The 19895-nt window shown below is 40.2% G+C and overlaps 1 protein-coding gene across 3 annotated transcripts in view; it reads left to right on the top strand.

The window, feature by feature from the left end:
- The window catches only part of LOC131356666 (neuroligin-2-like), a 157985-nt gene extending 138333 nt beyond the window's left edge, over window positions 1-19652 (top strand). For 2 of the 3 annotated variants that reach the window (XM_058395818.1, XM_058395817.1), the window contains 5 exons: window positions 7516-7701; window positions 11909-12174; window positions 13846-14005; window positions 14630-14996; window positions 15281-19652. In XM_058395818.1, coding sequence (XP_058251801.1) covers window positions 7516-7701; window positions 11909-12174; window positions 13846-14005; window positions 14630-14996; window positions 15281-16073 — 1772 coding nt within the window. In that variant the 3' untranslated portion in view covers window positions 16074-19652. The remainder of the gene's footprint in view (window positions 1-7515; window positions 7702-11908; window positions 12175-13845; window positions 14006-14629; window positions 14997-15280) is intronic. The other variant, XM_058395819.1, reaches the window with a different exon arrangement.
- The last annotated feature ends 243 nt before the right edge of the window (window positions 19653-19895 follow it).

Genomic DNA, 19895 nt, shown 5'->3' with positions numbered 1-19895 from the left:
ACTTTGTCCAGCACATCCCACAGATGCTGGATTGGATGGAGATCTGGGGAATTTGGAGGTCAAATTAACACCTCAAACTCTTTGTTGTGCTCATCAAACCATTCCTGAACCTTTTTTGCTTTGTGGCACGACACATTATCCAGCTAAAAGAGGTCACAGCCATCAGGGTATACCTGGCAGAACCCAAGGATTCCCAGCAGAACATATCCCAAAGCATGACACTGCCTCCTCTGGCTTGCTGTTTCTCATAGTGTGTCCTGGTGCCATGTGTTCCATGTGTTGCTGTGGTATCTGGCACCAAGATGCTCTGACATATATATATATATATATATAGCTATAGATAGATAGATCTTCTTATTCCATCTTAATCCATTCTGGCAATGATACAAGATTCAATAAAGCAAAATGTTTGCACACATTTTGCTTTAATGATTAAATATATTTACACAACACAGCAGTAAAATGCTTTTACACTTTTTATAATGAATTCATTTCTCCATTAAGCGGAATGACTTTGCATTACATATTCATTACTATAACCGTTATAGTCTGATTTACATTTTCATCAAATTGTAGTACCAGCACTAAGCTCCACTTGCCATTCACATAAACCCTAAATTAACCCCTCACTACAACATGGTCTCATTTACCAGAAATATTAATTGCATACGAAGAATGCTGCAAAGGATATATTAAATGCTACTCACAAATTTGTTCAATTTCTAATCAAATGTTGGAGTGGTTGTGTGTCTCAGTTACAGTCAGATAGTTGTTCCTCACACTGCAACGTCACACATATCATTCTATTTTCAGTCAGAGACAATTGCAGTGAAGCATCTTGATTATAATCTTTCAGGAACAGCACCTGGTTAAGTCAAATGAGAAACTCTGCAGCAAAATGAAGGAATTACACTTGGAATGATAATGTTATTTGTGTACTGTTTGTTGGTTTAAAAGTATGTATCAGTGACAAAGTTTTATAACATTCTCTGCCTGTTAACACAGATGTGCAGACTAATGGAGGGATGACATTTGTGAAGTGTTCCTAGTGGAACAAGTAGCTCAGTGGTCCGTGAACTCAGTGCTGTGGCCCATGACTCTGTAGTGCTTAGAATTGATCCCATTTGATGGTTACTGCCATTGTGCCCTACAGCAAGGGTGTCCAACCTTAACTCACTTTACAAAGACTCTCTGTGTTCACTGTTCTACATTGATGTAGACAAATTTGGTGTGTGGAATGGCAGTCTTTTGCAAGGTACCATGCTTGCACACACACACACACACAGTTTCATTTAGCATATCCAATCCGAGTACCTGGATGTTTTTGGACAACAGAGCAAACACACAAACGATGCTACACACTCTTTGTAATCTCTGTAAGAATATATCAACAATAATTGGAGTATAATATTTGATATGTCTTTGTCATATAACGGCAAATTTACCCTGTCCTTACGAAATACAAGTGACCAAAATCCAATTTTATTATTATCAGACTATAGTCACATTTGCTTTAATTTTCACACTGGCTGATGCACAGTAATGCAGCATGGGTTAAAGATAATAAGTTTGACTGTAGATTATTTAGGACAACATCAGTCCATGCTTTGGAACACATTCACACAAGACTGAAAAAAGTCTTAAAAGAGTGCTTTAAACAAAGATGCTTTTTTGAAGAAGAAGAAGAAGAAGAAGAAGAAGAAGAAGAAGAAGAAGAAGAAGCACAGCAAACCAAATGACAAAAAACTACATGAATCTGATACACTGCAGAGTGTCACATAAATAGACAGACAAAAAAAGACAGATTTTCTGAACTGACTTCTCTAATCAAAAATGCCAAAAAAAGGTTGTTCTGAACAAAGTCACTGTGGATATGACATGCTATAAACTATAGACTAACCAGGAAATTTGCTGACAATATAGTGAATTAAGTGAACTGGAAAAGACAAAAATATTTAAGTAGCATAAGAAAATCTTGTTTTATAGTGCAAACAGAATCCTGGCCATCATAAGAGTTGTAAAGCTGAAGTGCTGGCAGTGATGTCCAAACTGAGATATATTTCTGGACTGTTCAGATGCAGCTAAATCTAATCAGGTTTTTAATAAAGAAGGACATGTGATGGGCAAAGCAGCTTACTGAGATGAGACTTGAGTGGGTACAGTGCTTCAGCAGGGTGCAAATGTGTGGGTGATGATACACACATACAAATACACACATACACACACACAGAGAAGCTCTAATTTACATGATGTAGAAGACTTCTGACTGCTGTCCAGCATCGATACTTTAGTGGTGCAATAGGACCTCAGATATGTGTGTATGTGTGTGTGTGTGTGTCTGTGTGCGTGTGTATTCCATCATGCTGAACCTGGCTACAATTGCTCGTTGTCACCCCCATTTCATCCCCCATTACCCCTGCTGGGAGGGCAAGCCAGAGAGCATGAAAGCAAGGACCAAGAGTAATAGAGGGAAGAGAGAGAGAGACTGAGACACAGAGATTTAGAGAGAGAAAGATTGATACAGGATTTATGTACACTTCAGGATTGCTGGGTCCACTAGTAATTACAAATAAGAAACATGTTTAGTACAAAGTCTAGTACCTTTCCATGGATTGGGTCATCTTCTTTTCTTTCTTTCATTACAAACATAGAATACTGCCTCCCACTGATGTGAACAGTTCAGAAGACATTTTCATACCAGATTTCTGCAGTAGATTTATTATGTGTTTGGGTGCAACTTTTTACCCTAGATTCAGGGACTCATTACTGAATACTCAACCATGGCCACTAAGGGGTGTTTTGCTGTCAAACAACACGACACATAAAATACAAGAATTTGTAAAGTCTCAGGACTTAACTGCTTCCCCCCTCTAATTTGGTCTTGGCAATACCTTCACACTAGTTAACGTTCCCCTAAAATATGACAACTACCAACACAAAGGCTAATATTCTTCCTCCAAGACACTTGAAGTCAACCTCCTTATCTTTTCAAGCTGCTTTACAGTCAGCTCAAAAGATAGCATTATCTGCCCTCTTCTGCATATATGAGCTCACATATGATAAGTGCTTCTGTTGCAAAACTTGGGAGCCGATCTTAACTGTTTATACCTGGGGCTAAATAAGTAGGGGGAAAATGGATAACAGTAAGTTCACACTATGTGTTGAATAAAAACTTATAAAGAAAAAGAAGCTGTTTCCCCAAATAGACCAGATTTACACAAAAAAAGTAGTCTGATCTAAACTGGGCCAGTGAAAACTGAGGTTGCTGTTAATGCTGGCCATTTAAACAGCTGCACTTGAACAATATAGTTGGATGAGTTTGCAAAAAAGCAAAAAGAAGCCAGGCATTTAAGGCAAGACTTACTTCCGCATATCACAGACTACAAATATTCATAATGTGTGCATTTTATTTTCCATATGTTGGGTGGTGCAGTGAAACAATCTATAGTGTTGCTACCTCATAGCTCTGGGGTTCTAGTTTCTATCCTGAGCTCACTGTGTTGAGTTCCTGTGTATGCTTTCTCCATGTCCACATGGGTTTCATCCAAGATCTATGATTTCCTCCCACCTCCAAAAACCACAACATTAGGTGGAAGATAAATTGCCCCAATAATAAATTTAAATAATAAATAAATAAGTGTATGAATGTGCCTCTGGTTCATGGTGCTTTGTGATGAGTTGGTTTGCCTTCCATGCTGTATGTCTGCTTTATGCACAGTGACCTACAGAACAGGCTGGGGCTCTGTGTGACCCTGATTAGGATAAGTGGTTACTGAAAGTGAGTGAGAGAAGTGTTGGTTTGTGGGGTGAGGCAGTATGGTCAGAGCTCTGTGCATTGGTTCATGAGTAGCAGGGTATGGAGTGGTGGCCCTGCTTAGGTTCCTGCCCAGGGGCCAAGGAATTACAAAATCCATCCCTGATGACATATGAGGCACCATAAGGCAATCTTCAGTGGCCTCAAGGCAAAAGGAGAGCGAGAGAGAGAGAGAGAGAGAGAGAGAGCAATCAATGCAGCAACCCTGAGACTGAACCTTAATGAGCTATGCCAGATGTCTAGGGACAAAAAGATCCATTGAGCCTCTTATCATGCTCAGCAGTAAACATGTTAAAATAGGTGTCTGGCCCCATTCACATCTGGCATTAACATGCATCCTGGGTGATCAGATCAGACCACATAACCCTCTAGCTTTGTTCAGGATAGCACACCTTTTCAGCTGACTTCAGCCTCTTCTTTTTATTCCATTTCTTATAATTGTCTTTTTACTCCAGAGAAAAAATAAGTCCCTCATAGTGATTTGATGTGTTTGCTTTAAAGCGTGCAACTCTGAGAGAGCTCTCCACAGCATGAATACAGATGAATATATATGCAATGCATATGAGATGCAGATAATTGAGAACTATGACATATTGTAGCAATACGCAGCTGTGACTGGCTGAACGGAAAAGTCTGTAGGGTGGGGCAGAGGTGAGGAGTGCTCTCTTCAGCTGTGTTCTCTGTGGTTTGGCATCTTGGCAGGACTGAGCAGCGGCAAGGTAGGACCCTGGAGCTTTGTGGGGTACAGCAGGTTCAAGGAATGTTATCCTCACATCTTCAGCAAGTTCTGGAATGGAGAAGAAATCATTTGTCAGTTAGTACTGCCAAGGCAACTGGCTCACCCTAATGTGTGCTGAAGCTCTTTTCACACTCTCTGCTTCTGCTGGAGGGTGAGTGGTTGCATCCGCTCAGATTTGCCGCCCACCGAGGCTGCTTCCATGTGTCTTTATGCTTTCCACAGCATTGGAGGTGCTGGAGTGACGCTGTCCTTTCAGCACCTGGGCAGCAGCCATATGTGGAGTATGATTAGGCTATAGTATCTCATTATGTGTGTGTGTTGCCGCAGCTTGTCCCTGCAGTGGTAATGGTAGTCCACACACACACACACACACACACACACAAACAAACAAACAAACAAACAAACATCAACCTATAATTATCCTAATGTGAAACGTGATGTAGATCTGGACTGTCTCCAGTTTCACTTCCCTAAACTCACACACGCACACATACACACACACACACACACACACACACCTATAATTATCCTAACGTGATGTAGAACTGGACTCTCTCCAGTTCCACTCACTTTCTCTTACACACACACACACACACACACACACCTCATCTCAGATTAGCTCACCAGCTCACACACTGGCAAGCAGCAAAATATTCTGCATAAACACACATTTGCAGATGAATATTGCTATTGATATTGCTCATTGCTATTATTCAGAATTGGGAAAGGTGAGAAGGAGGACAGAGAAAGAGAGCAATGACAATACATATTTAGTTTAAAAACTTACAAATAATTCTTGAATTTTCTCTCAGTTTCTTACTTAATCCAGTATAGCACACCAAATGGCATAACATTTTTTTTGTTGTTTAAATAGAGATAAGAAAGTATGAATCTGTACTGGAAACTGTACTGGAGCACTTGATCAAAAACCAGTTCAGCAGTTTCAAAGGCTGATGGCAGGCCTTGTAGGGGGATAAACCAGGGTCTTTGAAGAACTGATCCACCACTACCATGATGAGCTTGTTCTGGAAAGGAGGAAGATCAATGATTAAGTAGATGGCAATGTGAGATTATCTGTGGTTAGTGTTCATGGAACGTCACAGGTAGAGCATGAGAATGGCCACAAGTACTTGCTATGTATGAGTTGGTACTTTATGTGCGTGCCAGGGTCTCCTGAGGTAGAAGTTTGAACCCATGTGATAAGTTTGTCCTGCAGTGATACAGACACAGACATCCTTCCCGCTGGGCACTGGGTAGAGACTCTTGCTCTTGGATCTTCCTAGTTTCTGTTTATGTCCCAGGAGAGTGTCTCAACAAAGCATTGAGAAGAGGCAGGAAGTCATCTTTAGTGTTCTTATATCCAAGGCAATAGGTAAGAGTGATGTTGAAATTGGAGGTTCATGTGGTCTATATCTGACCAATGAGTGAAGGCCTCCCTTCAGCCAGTGATACCACTCTCTGGAGTTCTAGGTTATCGGTGTCATTACTCTCAGCCTCTGATAGCTTAATAGGGAATAACAGCACTGGATGGAGCGTGGGTTTCTCACCTGTACTTTGAAAGATTATATCCCTCACCACTGTTTCCCATACATCCATCTCAACTATGAATGACTCCATGGGGTCTGAGTGTTTCAGACTGGTGTTGTGGTGAAGGCATCCTTTAATTGTTCAAAGGCATGACAGGGTTTAATGGTAGCTACTTGTGTTTGTGTTGTGTTTCATGTTTCAACATGAATCTTCTCTGTAAGAGCAATATACAGTGAAACAGGTGGTGAACCAGTGTAACCCTGTACTGCTAGTACCACATACAACTTTTTGCTGCCTCTTGGGTCCATAGACATGTGAAGTATTCTGTCAGTATAGAGGCATGGACCCAAATGCAAGTAAAACAGTTTAATAAAGTTTAGGCAAACAATCCAATATGAAAGGCAAGATCAACATCAGGAACAGGCAATCAACAAACAACAATAAGAAGGCTAGGCCAAATACAGAAATTGAGATACAAAGAAGCAAGGTCACAACGGCCAATCAAACACAATAACAAGGCTCAGCATCAACTGCTGATAAACAACCCAGAGTGTATAAGTTACAAAAATTAAGTGATTAATGTGCTTATACTGTGATGTGTTTGAGTTTAGGTGTGTGTGGTTAGTAATTTGGTGAATGTGATTGTGAAAGGCTACAGTTCTGTAGCCCGTGCTTTGTAGTTGGACGCAGTTCCCGGCACTGTCATGACACCATTCATATTTGCAACCAAAGTGGCTTTGAGAAAGTTGTTCTTTTTTTTCTACATTATATTTTATATATTATTTATGAGAAACAATACATATGGGGAAAGGGAGAAGTGCATTGCAATGCATTTTTGAAAACTCAGCATATCTGTGTGCGTATTTTCTATGCAGAGTCAAGCTTTAATCATGTAGCTTTAGAATCACTAGATACAGATGAAACAGTTTCTTCATCTCTGCTCAATATACCCAGCACACCCTCCGTTCCTTCTCACTCCATTTTTCCCAGTCTAATTCTCACTCATTCCCTCTTTCCCTTTCATTCTATCTTCCTCTCTCTGATCCCTTCTCTCACTCCCCCGTCCCTCTCTCATATCCTTTCTGCCTCTCTCATTCCCCCTTTCCTTCTCTAATTCCCCCATTCCTTATCTCATTTCTTCTGTGCCTCTCTCTTTCCCTCCTTTGCTCTTTGATCCCCTGGTTCTTTCTAGTCTTGTGTATCAGTTTTTACTGCACCCTGGTTTTGGTGAAGGGCATCAAAACTGATTCAGTTACTGGCAAGCAAAATCTAGACATTGGATGACTTCTCAACACATGGGCTTTGACGAAAATGATAAAATATTAGTGATTTACCTCCTGGCTATGCTGTCCTTATCCAAGTTCAGAAGAACTGATGTTTCAACAACTGTCATTTTGCCAAATTGTTAATGTTGTTTTGTTTTACTCTTCCACAGGGTTTCTCAGTACTGGAGATCAATCTGCTAAAGGGAACTATGGGCTGCTGGACCAGATCCAGGCTCTGCGCTGGCTGAATGAGAATATTGGCCACTTTGGAGGCGATCCAGAGCGCATCACCATCTTCGGCTCAGGAGCTGGAGCCACTTGCATCAACCTGCTAATCCTTTCCCATCACTCGGAGGGTAAGATTTTTTGTGGCAGTGTTTTGTAAGTAATGGTACATGTAAAGTAAACAGGCAAAAAATGTAAATAGGGTAATTGAGAATGCAACTGTTTCAATTGCAATAGCAAGTTTTGATCTCAAAGAGACTGAAGAGTAAAACTAAAAAATACACAATTAATTACTGCTCATTAAAAATGGTGAGATACTTCAAAAACCTTTTCAAATACAATATGAATGGAACGTAAATAAGTGTAAACACAAGCCTGTGGTTCTGTTCATTAGTTGTATGAAATTTTCAGTGGTATTAGCTGTCTTTCAGTGGTCTTAGAAGTAACAATTTCAAGAAACTTTCTCACTATTTTGAGACATAAATTTGAAAAACTTTAATTAAGTGTTTTATTATCTATTCGTGCGGCCAGCTTTCATTAACCTTAATATTTCTGTTCCCAAAATTTGTAAATGACTGCAGGTGCTAAATTAATCTAAATACATGTACACCACACTGTATTTTCAATTAAGCTAGAAATGTCTCAAATATAGGTTATTATTAATAGAAATCAACTTGCTTGGAAGTCTGCATGTATTTTTAGACAAGCAAAACTTTTGGACCTTTTTCATATGTCTTAATGTGTGAGTCTGTGTTTTCCCTTATCTAATTATCTAACAGTTTTGTATTTACCCACTTACAGTCACTACACTCATTGTCCCTGCTGTGTGTCTCTCCATGCTGTCACACTCTACCTTTCTCCATTGTCAAAAAAGTGTCCATCTTCATCTCTAACATCCTCATCCTCACTGTCATCCTCACCATACCCTGACTTGTCAGTCACAGAAGGTAAGCCTTGACAAGTGCTGTCCATGAAGATGCCAATCATGTCAGCTCAGCTTTATTCAGTTACCTGTGTTAAATCCCTTAGGAAGACTCTCAGTTCTAAAGTAACTTATAGATGGTATGTGGAGACCCAGTGAGAATGCAGTCATGCACAAATAAAAACCTCAAACTGGTCTGATTACTGAAAATTTGGACGCTAAAAGCATAAGAATAAACATGGGCAAATAAAAAAAGACATGCTTTGTTTGTTCAGTTCAACTTAATTTATCCTATCCTTTCCACTTATAAAGTTGAAGCCAAACATTTACCTACACCTAGGCTAAAGGTATTTAATTTCAGTGTATCACAATTTGTCATGTTAGAGGGCTAAAGGTGGATGCAAGTAGAGAAATCCTTTAACTGTATTAACATAAAAAGACTATAAAACTGCGACAAAGCAAAAATAAAAACACTAGAAAAACTAGAAACAGAAACTAGAAAACACTAGAACAGCACTCTACCAGAACAAACACAGAGTAATATCAACAGTTGCAAGACACAAACAGGGTGAAACAGAGGGGCTTAAATAAGTTGACTTAATGACCTCATACAAAACATAAACAGCATAATACAGACACATTAGGGCAACCGCCATTGACAGGACAGGAGACAAGATAGTAATCAAAACCAAAGCACCTAAAGAGAAGTTCTAAATATATGAGCATAGTTGCCCTCTGCTGTTCTGGCAGGGAAGTGTCCCAAATATATGTGGCGTTCAAACACATTTACATTTCTTTGATCACACAAGCTTTTTATTTGTTTGTTTGTTTGTTTGTTTTAATAATCTATTCGATATTTGTTTCAGCTTGAACCCACTATTCACAGATCATGGGTGATTCATTTCAGAAAGTAGATGCCATCATTAGGGAAGGAGGATTATCTAGAAAAACGGAAGTAAAAGCTCAAAACATCAGCCTGCAACTTAAAACTTGGTAGCAATAGGGTGTTCCAACAGATCTTAAACATATCGCCAAAGCTATAAAAAAAATGGCTAAAAGACAACAAAGTAAAGGTATTGCAGTGGCTAGACACAACTTTGGGACTAAATTGAAAACATCAAAACATGAAACATGAAGCATGCAGAAAATACACCAGGGCAGCTTAGCAGCAACTTAACTACAGTCTACTACAGTCAGTAGACCTTACAGGGTTGGGAAATCTATTCGGGCAAATCATTCTAGCTGAAAAATTGATCAGGAAAACAGCTTTTGCACTGACTACGCCACCCTTGAAATTTCACCTAAGGAATTAACATGCACAGGTTTGAATCAGTGATAATGGTCAGAGACATTGGCCACCACACAAAAATAGATCGTTTATTGACAGTTTTATAAAAAAGCAGCATAAATACAGATACATTCCTTACTTTCTCAGTAGATCATGAAGGGTCAAAAACAGTCAAAGCAGAGAAATGGAGCCAACAAACAGAGACAGAGGATCAGGCTAACCTCTCTGCAAACACACCTTCCTTACACACATGCACACACACACACACACACACACACTGACTCATAAAGGTGAAAAGCACAACACACAGTGAGGAAAACGCCACCATTAAGGAAGGACCAGTCCTCTACCCGAAATGCCCAGGCCCTGCCAAGACAAAGAAGATACACATCACAGAGAAGAACAATAAAATAACTTTTGGCTGAGGTTATGAGGCTCAGTTAACTAAGCAAAAAAAACAATTAAAGCAAATACAAAGTAAACACAATAGCATCCTGTTGGTCCAGCGGTAGGATCCCACACGTGATCCCACACCCACACAGCCTATCCCAAGCCTGGATTAAATTGGAGGGTTGCATCAGGAAGGGCATATGGTGTAAAACCAAAACACCAAAACATGCGGACCAAATGATCCACTGTGTCAACACAGGATTCAAACCTTGAAAACAATTCTATAAATCAAAATACATACAGCCAAAACTAAACAAAACTTCACACAAAAATGCAAAGAGTAACCAGAGTGGACATGAACCCCTAACTAGAGTACAATTACAGGCTTTCACAAGGAACCAATGTCAACTATATTAAAAGGAAGCAGTAGCAGCTTTCCGTAGCAAATTAAACCAGAAAAATCCCAACCCAGCAGCTGCATCAGGTTCTCACAACTGCTCTGATTTCCACGTCCGGGTCATAAAAGGAAGACAATGACCCTGTAAGTGAAGGTAAGAGTAGGAAGTAGCAGTTGAAGTGAAAGAACACTTTGAAGTGAAATCACAGTCTTTCCTCAGATATCCACTTCCAGTGACAAAAGAAGCAATGACAACAGCATGTTAATGATGCAGTGGTCTACTAAAAGTGATGTATCCAGGGTGGGACACTTGCTTCCAGTTTTTTATACGCTAGAGAGTGCTACTGATTGGCTAAAACACCAAATAATAACCATAGAGGTAATTGCCCCTCCTGCCACATTAGTGTATACTTCATCATATATAGCTGCCCAAATCAGTGTTCATACTAAATTATTGTAAATAGATAAAATATTAGAATGAAACAATACCGCTTAAAGTTGTCGGTCTGCTATTCTTCAGCTCTTTTTTTATACAAAATGTGAAATGTCCTGAATGTAATTTAAAATTGAAACTTATTTGTTAAATAATTTTTTTCACATGTCCCAGCTTGTTAGAAATTTGGGGTTAGAGCACAGAGTCAACCATGATACAGCACCCCTGGAGCAGAGAGGGTCTTAATCAAGGGCACAGAATTGGCAGCTTGGCAGTGCTGCTCAGGAACCCTGAGCTTCACAGAAACAATGCAGAGCCTTAACCATAGAACCACTACTGCCCTTTGACTTAAAGGGACTCTTTTAGTCAGAGGGCAGTTTCACTTTTTTGGAATATTTGAGTCTTGCTGAAGCATAACTTATTTGATGACAGATTGGAACAGAACAGTGTTTAACTACTGGTTGCAGCATCACCCTAATAACTCTAATATGTAGAGAAATGTACAGTGAAAAAGACAACCATGATATGTCACCCCCAAGAATTTCCTACCAGCTCTAATGGAGTTACAAATCTGTAATGTTGTGTTGCTAGTACACATCTTAGTACACCCCTTTTCTTCTTGAATACTCTCCTAAAAAGCATTGCAGCCTATATGATGCACATTTTTTATATATTTACAGTATGTTATCCTCAGCCTCTGTTAATCACTGTTTAGATCATTAATTAGAGTGAAACAGACCATAATTACACAGTCTCTATGTGCAACATTTGAACAATCTTACTATGTCACATTCAAGAGTAATTATTAGTAGTAAGGGGACATTTTTATTTTCATTTATACTGCTCTGATCCTGCAATCTTTTACTTACTAAAAACTGATGGCTAATACTATGTTTGGTGTCCTGCAGGCCTCTTCCAGAGAGCTATTGCGCAGAGTGGTTCAGCCATCTCCAGCTGGTCCATCAACTATCAGCCACTGAAGTACACCAAGATTCTGGCACGTAAGGTTGGCTGCTCATACAGTGAGACTGCTGATCTGGTGGACTGCCTGAGGAGAAAAAGCTTCAGGGAGCTAGTGGATCAGGATATACAACCCGCACGCTATCACGTTGCCTTTGGCCCTGTGGTAGACGGAGATGTGGTGCCTGATGACCCGGAGATTCTCATGCAGCAGGTACCAAATAGCTTAACTGGGTGAATGACCCAGGAGAGAGAAAGTGGTGCATCAAGGTGAAAAAAAGGGGGGGGGGGTGCAAGAGGATGGCGAGGCCCACTGGAAAAGTGGGCTAATCAATCATGCAATGCTCTCAGCCAAGCCGTGAGGTAGAGTGACATCCTACAGGGGCAGGAAGTGGGGGAAGCCTCCTCCATTTGGGTTGCAGAGTGTTGTTCTTGGTTCGCAATATGCCTGAGCCTTGCTTCCAGTAGGGAAAAAAGGGAAGTGCCCTACACCAAACATGGTGCAGAGTGGCATCCTCCACAGAACCAGAAGTTGAGTACTCTGCTTGGCTGGAAAATAAGTTGATGCACCTCACTGGGGAAATGGGGCAGGAAAGTTCACATCCTCTGGCAAACCTGAAAGCAGAGCAAAATTGATTAAAGCCAAGCCTATTGTCAACCGGATGTCCTCAAACAATAGTCCTGGGCCGTCGCCAGTCCAGAACAAGTCCTTAGAACAAAAGGAAACTAATTGGGCAATCCTGTTCGGTCTGCAAAAAGGCCAGTCATTCTGTAACAGATGGGAGATCAAAAGAGACATGTCTGCAGGAACTCTAGCACTGTACTAACAGGGCAGTGAACTAGATCCTGATGATGGATTACACCAAAGGCAAAATCATAGTCTGCACAACCTCAGTTGGTCCCCCTCATGGGCCAGACCAAGAGGAATCACCTCCTGCACCTGAGAAAGGAGGCTCCCTCTGACAGGAATCTCCCAAGCAGCACCATCCAGAAGGGAAATTAATTCCGCAAGCCAGATTCAGGTGTGTCAATGAGGAGCAACCAGTAACAGGCAGACTTGGTCAAGGCATACCCAGGCTAGGACCCCCGTGAGCAGAGCTAATGGAGAAAGCATTCAGATGGAGCCTCAGCTATGATTGCACCATGGTATCCAGCCCCCAAAGGGGCTGGTGAAAAGAGAAAGCCACAGGGGTCAGTGAGTTGACTCAGAGGTGAATAAAGCCATTTCTGCCCAGCCAAAAATTGCCATATGCATTACACTGCCTATAGGTGGAGATGCCATTCCCCAGACCTAAGCCCCAGCTTCAGCAGGAAGTCTGCTAAATCACTCTCAGCAAGAGAATATCCTGTGCAAATCGCTCTCAGCAACAGAAATCTGGTCTGTACCTAGGGCCAGATCTGGTGCACCAACCTGAACAGGAAGTGTTTCAGCACTAGAAACACAGCCCCCATCTTCAGGCAGTTTGTCCTGTCTTTGATAAAATGGAGCCCTCCCAAATGCCATGGGTGACGTATGGGACCCAAGTTGAGAAACCGGGGTCTGTCCACATAAGAAGGGTACAAAGCTCATGACGTGTAACCGTTGTGACCCTGAAAAGGGTGTCTGCAGGGGTACTTAGTATGTATGGATGTAAGATATAAGCTCTTTTTGGTTTCAGGTCTGATATAAAATAATTACTTCAGTGCAGATTTGCATGATATTTGATTAAATAATAATGCTGAAGTTTGCTGATTTTCTGCCAAGAAATACCTTTCAAGCTCTCTTTGGTATGATTAATAGGCACAGCTATGAAAACAGCATAAGTTATAGGATAACCAGAATTTTGTACATTTTTATATAATGACCTAATGCTGTAAATTCCACACTGTGTCTACTCCACACTAGGGGGAGTTCCTGAATTATGACCTTTTGATTGGCGTGAACCAGGGAGAGGGGCTGAAGTTTGTGGATGATGGTGGCTCAGAAAGTGAGGAGGGAATTTCAGCTGCAGCCTTCGATTACACTATCTCCAACTTTGTGGACAATCTCTATGGATATCCTGAAGGTCAGTGTTATGAGGTCTTAGTTATTCTTAAACGGGGAGATTAAAAAATGCAATCAAAATGTGTTAGAGTTCCACTGACAATAATAAATGTGCTAATAATAAATGTTCATCTTACATTGTCTGTGGTCTTATACAGCACTGTCTCTATAGGATTAGCTGTAATTGCTATGTTGTGTCAGCAGAGGGCAGTGCTGGAGTGTCTCTGCAACCATAAATTTGTGTCAGTGATCATTTCCGAGGTTGTTCATCTCAGCATTTAGGAAGACTGTTCATTTTTTTTTTAGAATGATGAAGCTGGGTGAATATAAACAGATGGGATGTAATCACCACAGGCCTTTTAGTTTTCTGTCTTTAAATCAGTGGTGTCCAATCTTATCCACTAAGGACTGGTGTGGATGCAGGTTTTCATACCAGTCAAGCAGGAACCACACCTGATTCCATCTGATTAATCAGCTGATCTTGGCTTTCAATAGACTCGGGTGTGGCTTCTGTTTGGTTGGAATGGAAACCTGCAAAATTGGATAAGATTGGACACCCCTGCTTTAAATTATACACACAGGGGTCTTGTGTGGATGTTAATTTTTCATTCTCCCTTTTAATTTTGCTTATTTAACCTTTCTCTAGGTAAAGACATTTTGAGGGAGACCATCAAATTTATGTACACAGACTGGGCAGATCGTGATAATGGTGAAATGAGGCGTAAGACCCTCCTGGCATTATTCACAGACCACCAGTGGGTGGCTCCAGCTGTGGCCACTGCCAAGCTGCATGCAGATTACCAGTCCCCAGTGTATTTCTACACATTTTATCATCACTGCCAGACAGAAACACGGCCTGAGTGGGCAGATGCTGCACATGGGGATGAGATCCCATATGTGTTTGGTGTGCCCATGATTGGAGCAACTGACCTGTTCCCCTGCAACTTCTCCAAGAATGATGTCATGCTCAGTGCAGTGGTCATGACCTACTGGACCAACTTTGCCAAGACTGGGTATGTTTTTGACTGACCTGCAACCATGTAGAGTCTATTCACTTTTAATAATCTCAGTCTCAAATGCTTTTTATATGGCTAAGACTGACTAATGACTAAGTTCTCCTGTTGTTCTGAAAGCATGGAACTAAATTTTGAAGTCTTTTGTAACTAAATTATGCTCCAGTTACTCAGAAATAATGCATTTTAACTTTGCATAATTACAGATCAGCTAAAAATAAGATTTAACATGCAGTGAAACTGTCTAATTCAAGCTTTCTTATCTTTAATTTATTCTTCATCAGCGACCCTAATCTTCCAGTCCCCCAAGACACCAAATTCATCCATACAAAGCCAAACCGCTTTGAGGAGGTCATCTGGACCAAGTTTAATTCTAAGGACAAGCAGTACCTGCATATTGGCCTGAAACCACGTATCCGTGACAACTACCGTGCCAACAAGGTAGCCTTCTGGCTGGAGCTGGTGCCTCACCTTCACAACCTGCATGATGAACTCCCATTCCTGACCACCCGTCTGCCTCCACGACCTCCACACTGGAAGAGCCCCGATTCACATGCCACACGCTCACCATACCCCACCTTCCCTCCAGATCCAGATCCTGAAGGCTCAGAAAGGCCACGTTTTTCTCCATTTCCTAGTGATGCACGTGACTACTCCACTGAATTGAGTGTCACAGTGGCAGTGGGAGCATCTTTGCTGTTCCTCAACATCCTGGCATTTGCTGCTCTTTACTACAAACGAGACCGGCGACATGAATCACGGCGTCACCGCCTATCTCCACAGCGTGGCGTGCCAGCCAATGACCTGGCACACAGCCAAGAGGAGGAGCTCATGTCTCTGCAGATGAAGCGCTCTGAGCAGCGTGATGTGGAGCCACTGCGACCAGCCTGCCCACCAGACTACACTTTGGCACTACGGCGGGCACCAGATGATGTTCCACTTATGACTCCCAACACCATCACCATGATACCTAGCAGCATTGCAAGCATGCAGCAACTCCACCCCTTCAGCGCCTTTCCCTCCACCACTGGCCACAACAACACACTGCCTCACCAACACTCCACCACCCGTGTATAGTACTGCCCTCTTTTCCTGACCCTTCTCCATCCTTCTCTCATGCTCCCTGGTGATGAAGTACAGTGGGGCCTCCTGGTTGTTCTCTTATAGACACACATGAACAGCATGAATGAGCCGCACATGTTTGCATTAGAGAAACTGCTTTTTTAGATGAAACAAGCTACAATTAGAGAGAGAGAGAGAGAGAGAGAGAGGAGGAGAGATTGTTAGATTTTTCTAGTTTTCTTGTTTTCTTTGCTCTTCCCTCTCTAGGCTGAAAGACTATATTTATCAGCCTTACAGTTCTTATCTCAACAGATTCCTCTAGTGTTTTTGTCTTTTTTGTCTTTACTCTCTATTATTTTTGTCTTTAATCTTGTTGCTCTACATCTCTGTCCACATCAAATCCTCTGGACATGCTCTGTGATCTAGTGTAATATGCAGGGAAGTCTGTTTTATATACAACATATGTGTAATAAGCATATGATACACAACACATCATTCTGTACTTTCTACCAGCAATCTTGGTGCCAAGTACTTTAGTGTACCCCTGCAACAAGATCTGAAAAACATCTGAGAAAATAACATCACTGATCTGGCAATGGAAAGAATGTGCCAGCTTGCCTCCTTTTTGTCATATCTTTTTGCTGTCTTATTCATTCCCCTTTTTCATAAGCGAAATCAAGTGTCTTTCTTCTTGTATATATAAATCAGTGGCAGAGGTTGATTGTTTATCTACAGGTACAATTGGCCACAATAGCACTGTTTTAACAAATTACTGAACATCTCATAGAAAAGCTCAAAAACATTCTTACCTGCTTTGCTCTCATGTACAACACCACTGTATTTCTGGCCACTTGTGGTGATACTCTGATGTTCTTTCATATCAATGTATAATTATTGGTGCTATTGTTTGAGATTTGGCCACTGTAGAAGGCAGTATTTTATCTTCAATATACTAGTGAACTATCATAAGATGGAGTTGTTACACATATGATGCACATATGTAGCCATTTTTCAGCTTGTGAAACAGGGCTTGGGAAAAATTTTTACAGGGTTACACTTGTTTTTCAGCATTTACACTTCATTCTTTTATCCTCTTGCTTCTCCTGTCTGCATTTGTGTATGTGCAGAGCGGTGTGTATGAGCTGTGAGATGCATGTCAGCAGCACATTTCTAACTGAAGGGTTAGAAGTTAAAAAAAAGTAAAACAAGAAGCAGTGCCAGAAAGACTATGAGGCAAGTTGCAGACCTCTAATGTAAATTTTACTTAATTTTTTAGCTTTTTGTCAACATTCAGGCACACTATTATACAAGCTGCTTCTGAGCATGTAGTGAATCTTTTTTTGTATACATTTGTGAGCAAATTTAAGTGAAGCAGAACCCTAAACATAAAATTCATAACTGTGTGATGTAACACTGCACGCTCCATATATATGGTTACAATAAGCACAGAGAAGGGAGGCGCTAAATTTAATATTCAGATTAGAGCAGATGGACCCTCCAAGATACCTATGTGATCAAGACTGACAAAAAAGGCCTTAAAGTACAACACAATGAGGATGCATCATTTTTAAGCTCGCTTAGTTTTATTTTTATCACTGTATAACCTGATTGTACTGCACATTCACTGACCATCTCTTGAGATTAGGAATATATGTGTCCATGAGAGAAGGAAGGCCTGACACAAACCCACAGAATTATGAAAGAACACTTTATTTCTCCATTATTGTTTACTGCCATATCATTTTTTGTTCTATTCTGAGTTCTGTGAGAGTGAAAGGGTGGAGATGTGCACTTTTGTCTACAAGCTCATATGTGGAAGAACTTATAGACTGCTGCTGTAGCTAACTGAGACTGAAAAGCCTGAAAGCAGGCCAAAGTCTAATGCTGCACAGTGTATTGTAACATATAGAAATGTCTATAGCATTGCCTGATCTGGTGATCCAGTATGCTGGACAACGACAAATTGGATTCAGTTCATATTGGATTCAAACGTAGAGGCACACAAAACCATCAATACATAAACAACAGACTGTTTCTTGTGAAAACAACTGTGAATAATGATTCAGAGTTTTACTTGTTGGACGGTTCTGCCCACGTGATCACCGTTTGTGGTAGAAAACATGGCCAACCTTAACGAAGCATACCAGAATGGAAATGGACAATAGGTATATACAAAAAAAATCTTTATTTCTCTGAGTTTTTTGTAAGCTGAACCACTAGAGGGTGACATTGTGAACAATGGAGATTTTCTTCTCCCAATGAAGCTCCGGGTTCTCAGAAAGCATATACTAAGCAAAGAATATATACAGCGAAGAGGACTTTACTGTACATTTTTCAGTGTAAAAAAAAAACCAACAAAAATATTTGTAAATATTCTGTTTCTTGTTTGTTTGTTTGTTTGTTTGTTTTATGAGTGAATGAAATGCTTACTTTGTGAACAGGACAACAGGTGCAAGTTTAATTCAGCCACCGCAGAGGTCAGCATATAAACCAACAGGAAGGTTGTATGCTCTTCAGAATAAAGAAAACTTCAAACTGACTGTGACTTAAAAAATCATCTGTCATCCCCCTAATTAATTTTATTCTGGTTGTTCATTCAGTAAGTTGTAGTCACTGGTTTCAGATGATGAGTCACTGTGTGTGTAATGGAGTCTAGTATGAATTTCTCTGCTCCTGGGGCCTCTTACAGTAGCATTTAAACAAGAAAGCAGCATAGGTAATGTGTAAGATTGCCTCCATTTCATTAAAAAGAGAATGTATCTTACCACTGCTTAAGCACTGGTCAACGTTTGTTCATCTCGTTTTTGAGACATTCATTTTACAAAATGATAAACCTTTCTGCTTTCATTTTCAAAAGCAACTACAAAAATCTTACCATATTTATGACTACCATTTGGTAAGTACTTGCATTTTCTACATTAATAATCCTGGCAGATTTATGGTTTAAATAATGGGAGAAAAAAACAAAAGAAGCACATAAAATCCCCTTGGGAAAAAAATCCTTCTGATGATTAGATCTGCTGTGTACCAGACCTGTGCCTGTTGTCTTGTTCTTACTTTCTTTGTTGAAAATCAGAAACCCGATATGATGAAAAAAGTGTGTTAATAATGGACTTAAAATGATTATTATAGATGATTATTAAAAAAAAAGAAAATATATAAATAAGGAGATGATATTTCTGTTTGATTTAGAAATTATTCCACACTGTATGCTGTGACTCTGATCTGGGAAACATTAAATACATTCATAGCCCGTTACCCGTCACTGTTTGTTTACTGAATAACCATGATTCTTTATCAGCTCACAGTGTCAGATTTATTTACACTACACTGGAAAAACTGATACACTTAAAACTCACATCATTAACCATGATTTGGTTTTAAACAAAAAAACGGTTCTCAGGACATGTTCTCAGGACATGATGTGAATATTCAACACCTGTAAAAGTTATCAGATTCATCTGGATTACAAATGATTCTTACACTGTTTGTTCTAGCTGTATTTTTTTTTATTGCAGTTAAAGTAAATTTTCAAGTCAAAATGATTATTTATCATATGATTTTTTTATTTATGCATGCATAAATATTCTACCCCTTCATATTACTCCTTGGTTGAACCAATTTTTGCTGCAATGACAGCTTTAAGTGTGTTTGATAAAAATAAATAGATTATTTTGAAACCATTAAAACGGTTATTTTAAATCAGTCTGAACAAAATTCACGGGAGGTTAAAAGAACTACACCAGGGTAGGTTTCTAACCCAGTTTCCTGAGAATGAGATGATGCATCGCTATGGAAACGCTTTGTTGAGGAAGTTGTGTCTGAAATCTGTCTGCA

The sequence above is a fragment of the Hemibagrus wyckioides genome, linkage group LG07 (genome assembly GCF_019097595.1).
Source record: "Hemibagrus wyckioides isolate EC202008001 linkage group LG07, SWU_Hwy_1.0, whole genome shotgun sequence".
In the NCBI taxonomy this organism is placed as follows: Eukaryota; Metazoa; Chordata; class Actinopteri; order Siluriformes; family Bagridae; genus Hemibagrus; species Hemibagrus wyckioides.
The sequence above is the reverse complement of the archived record's forward strand: the minus strand, read 5'-3'. Positions and strand labels throughout refer to the sequence as shown.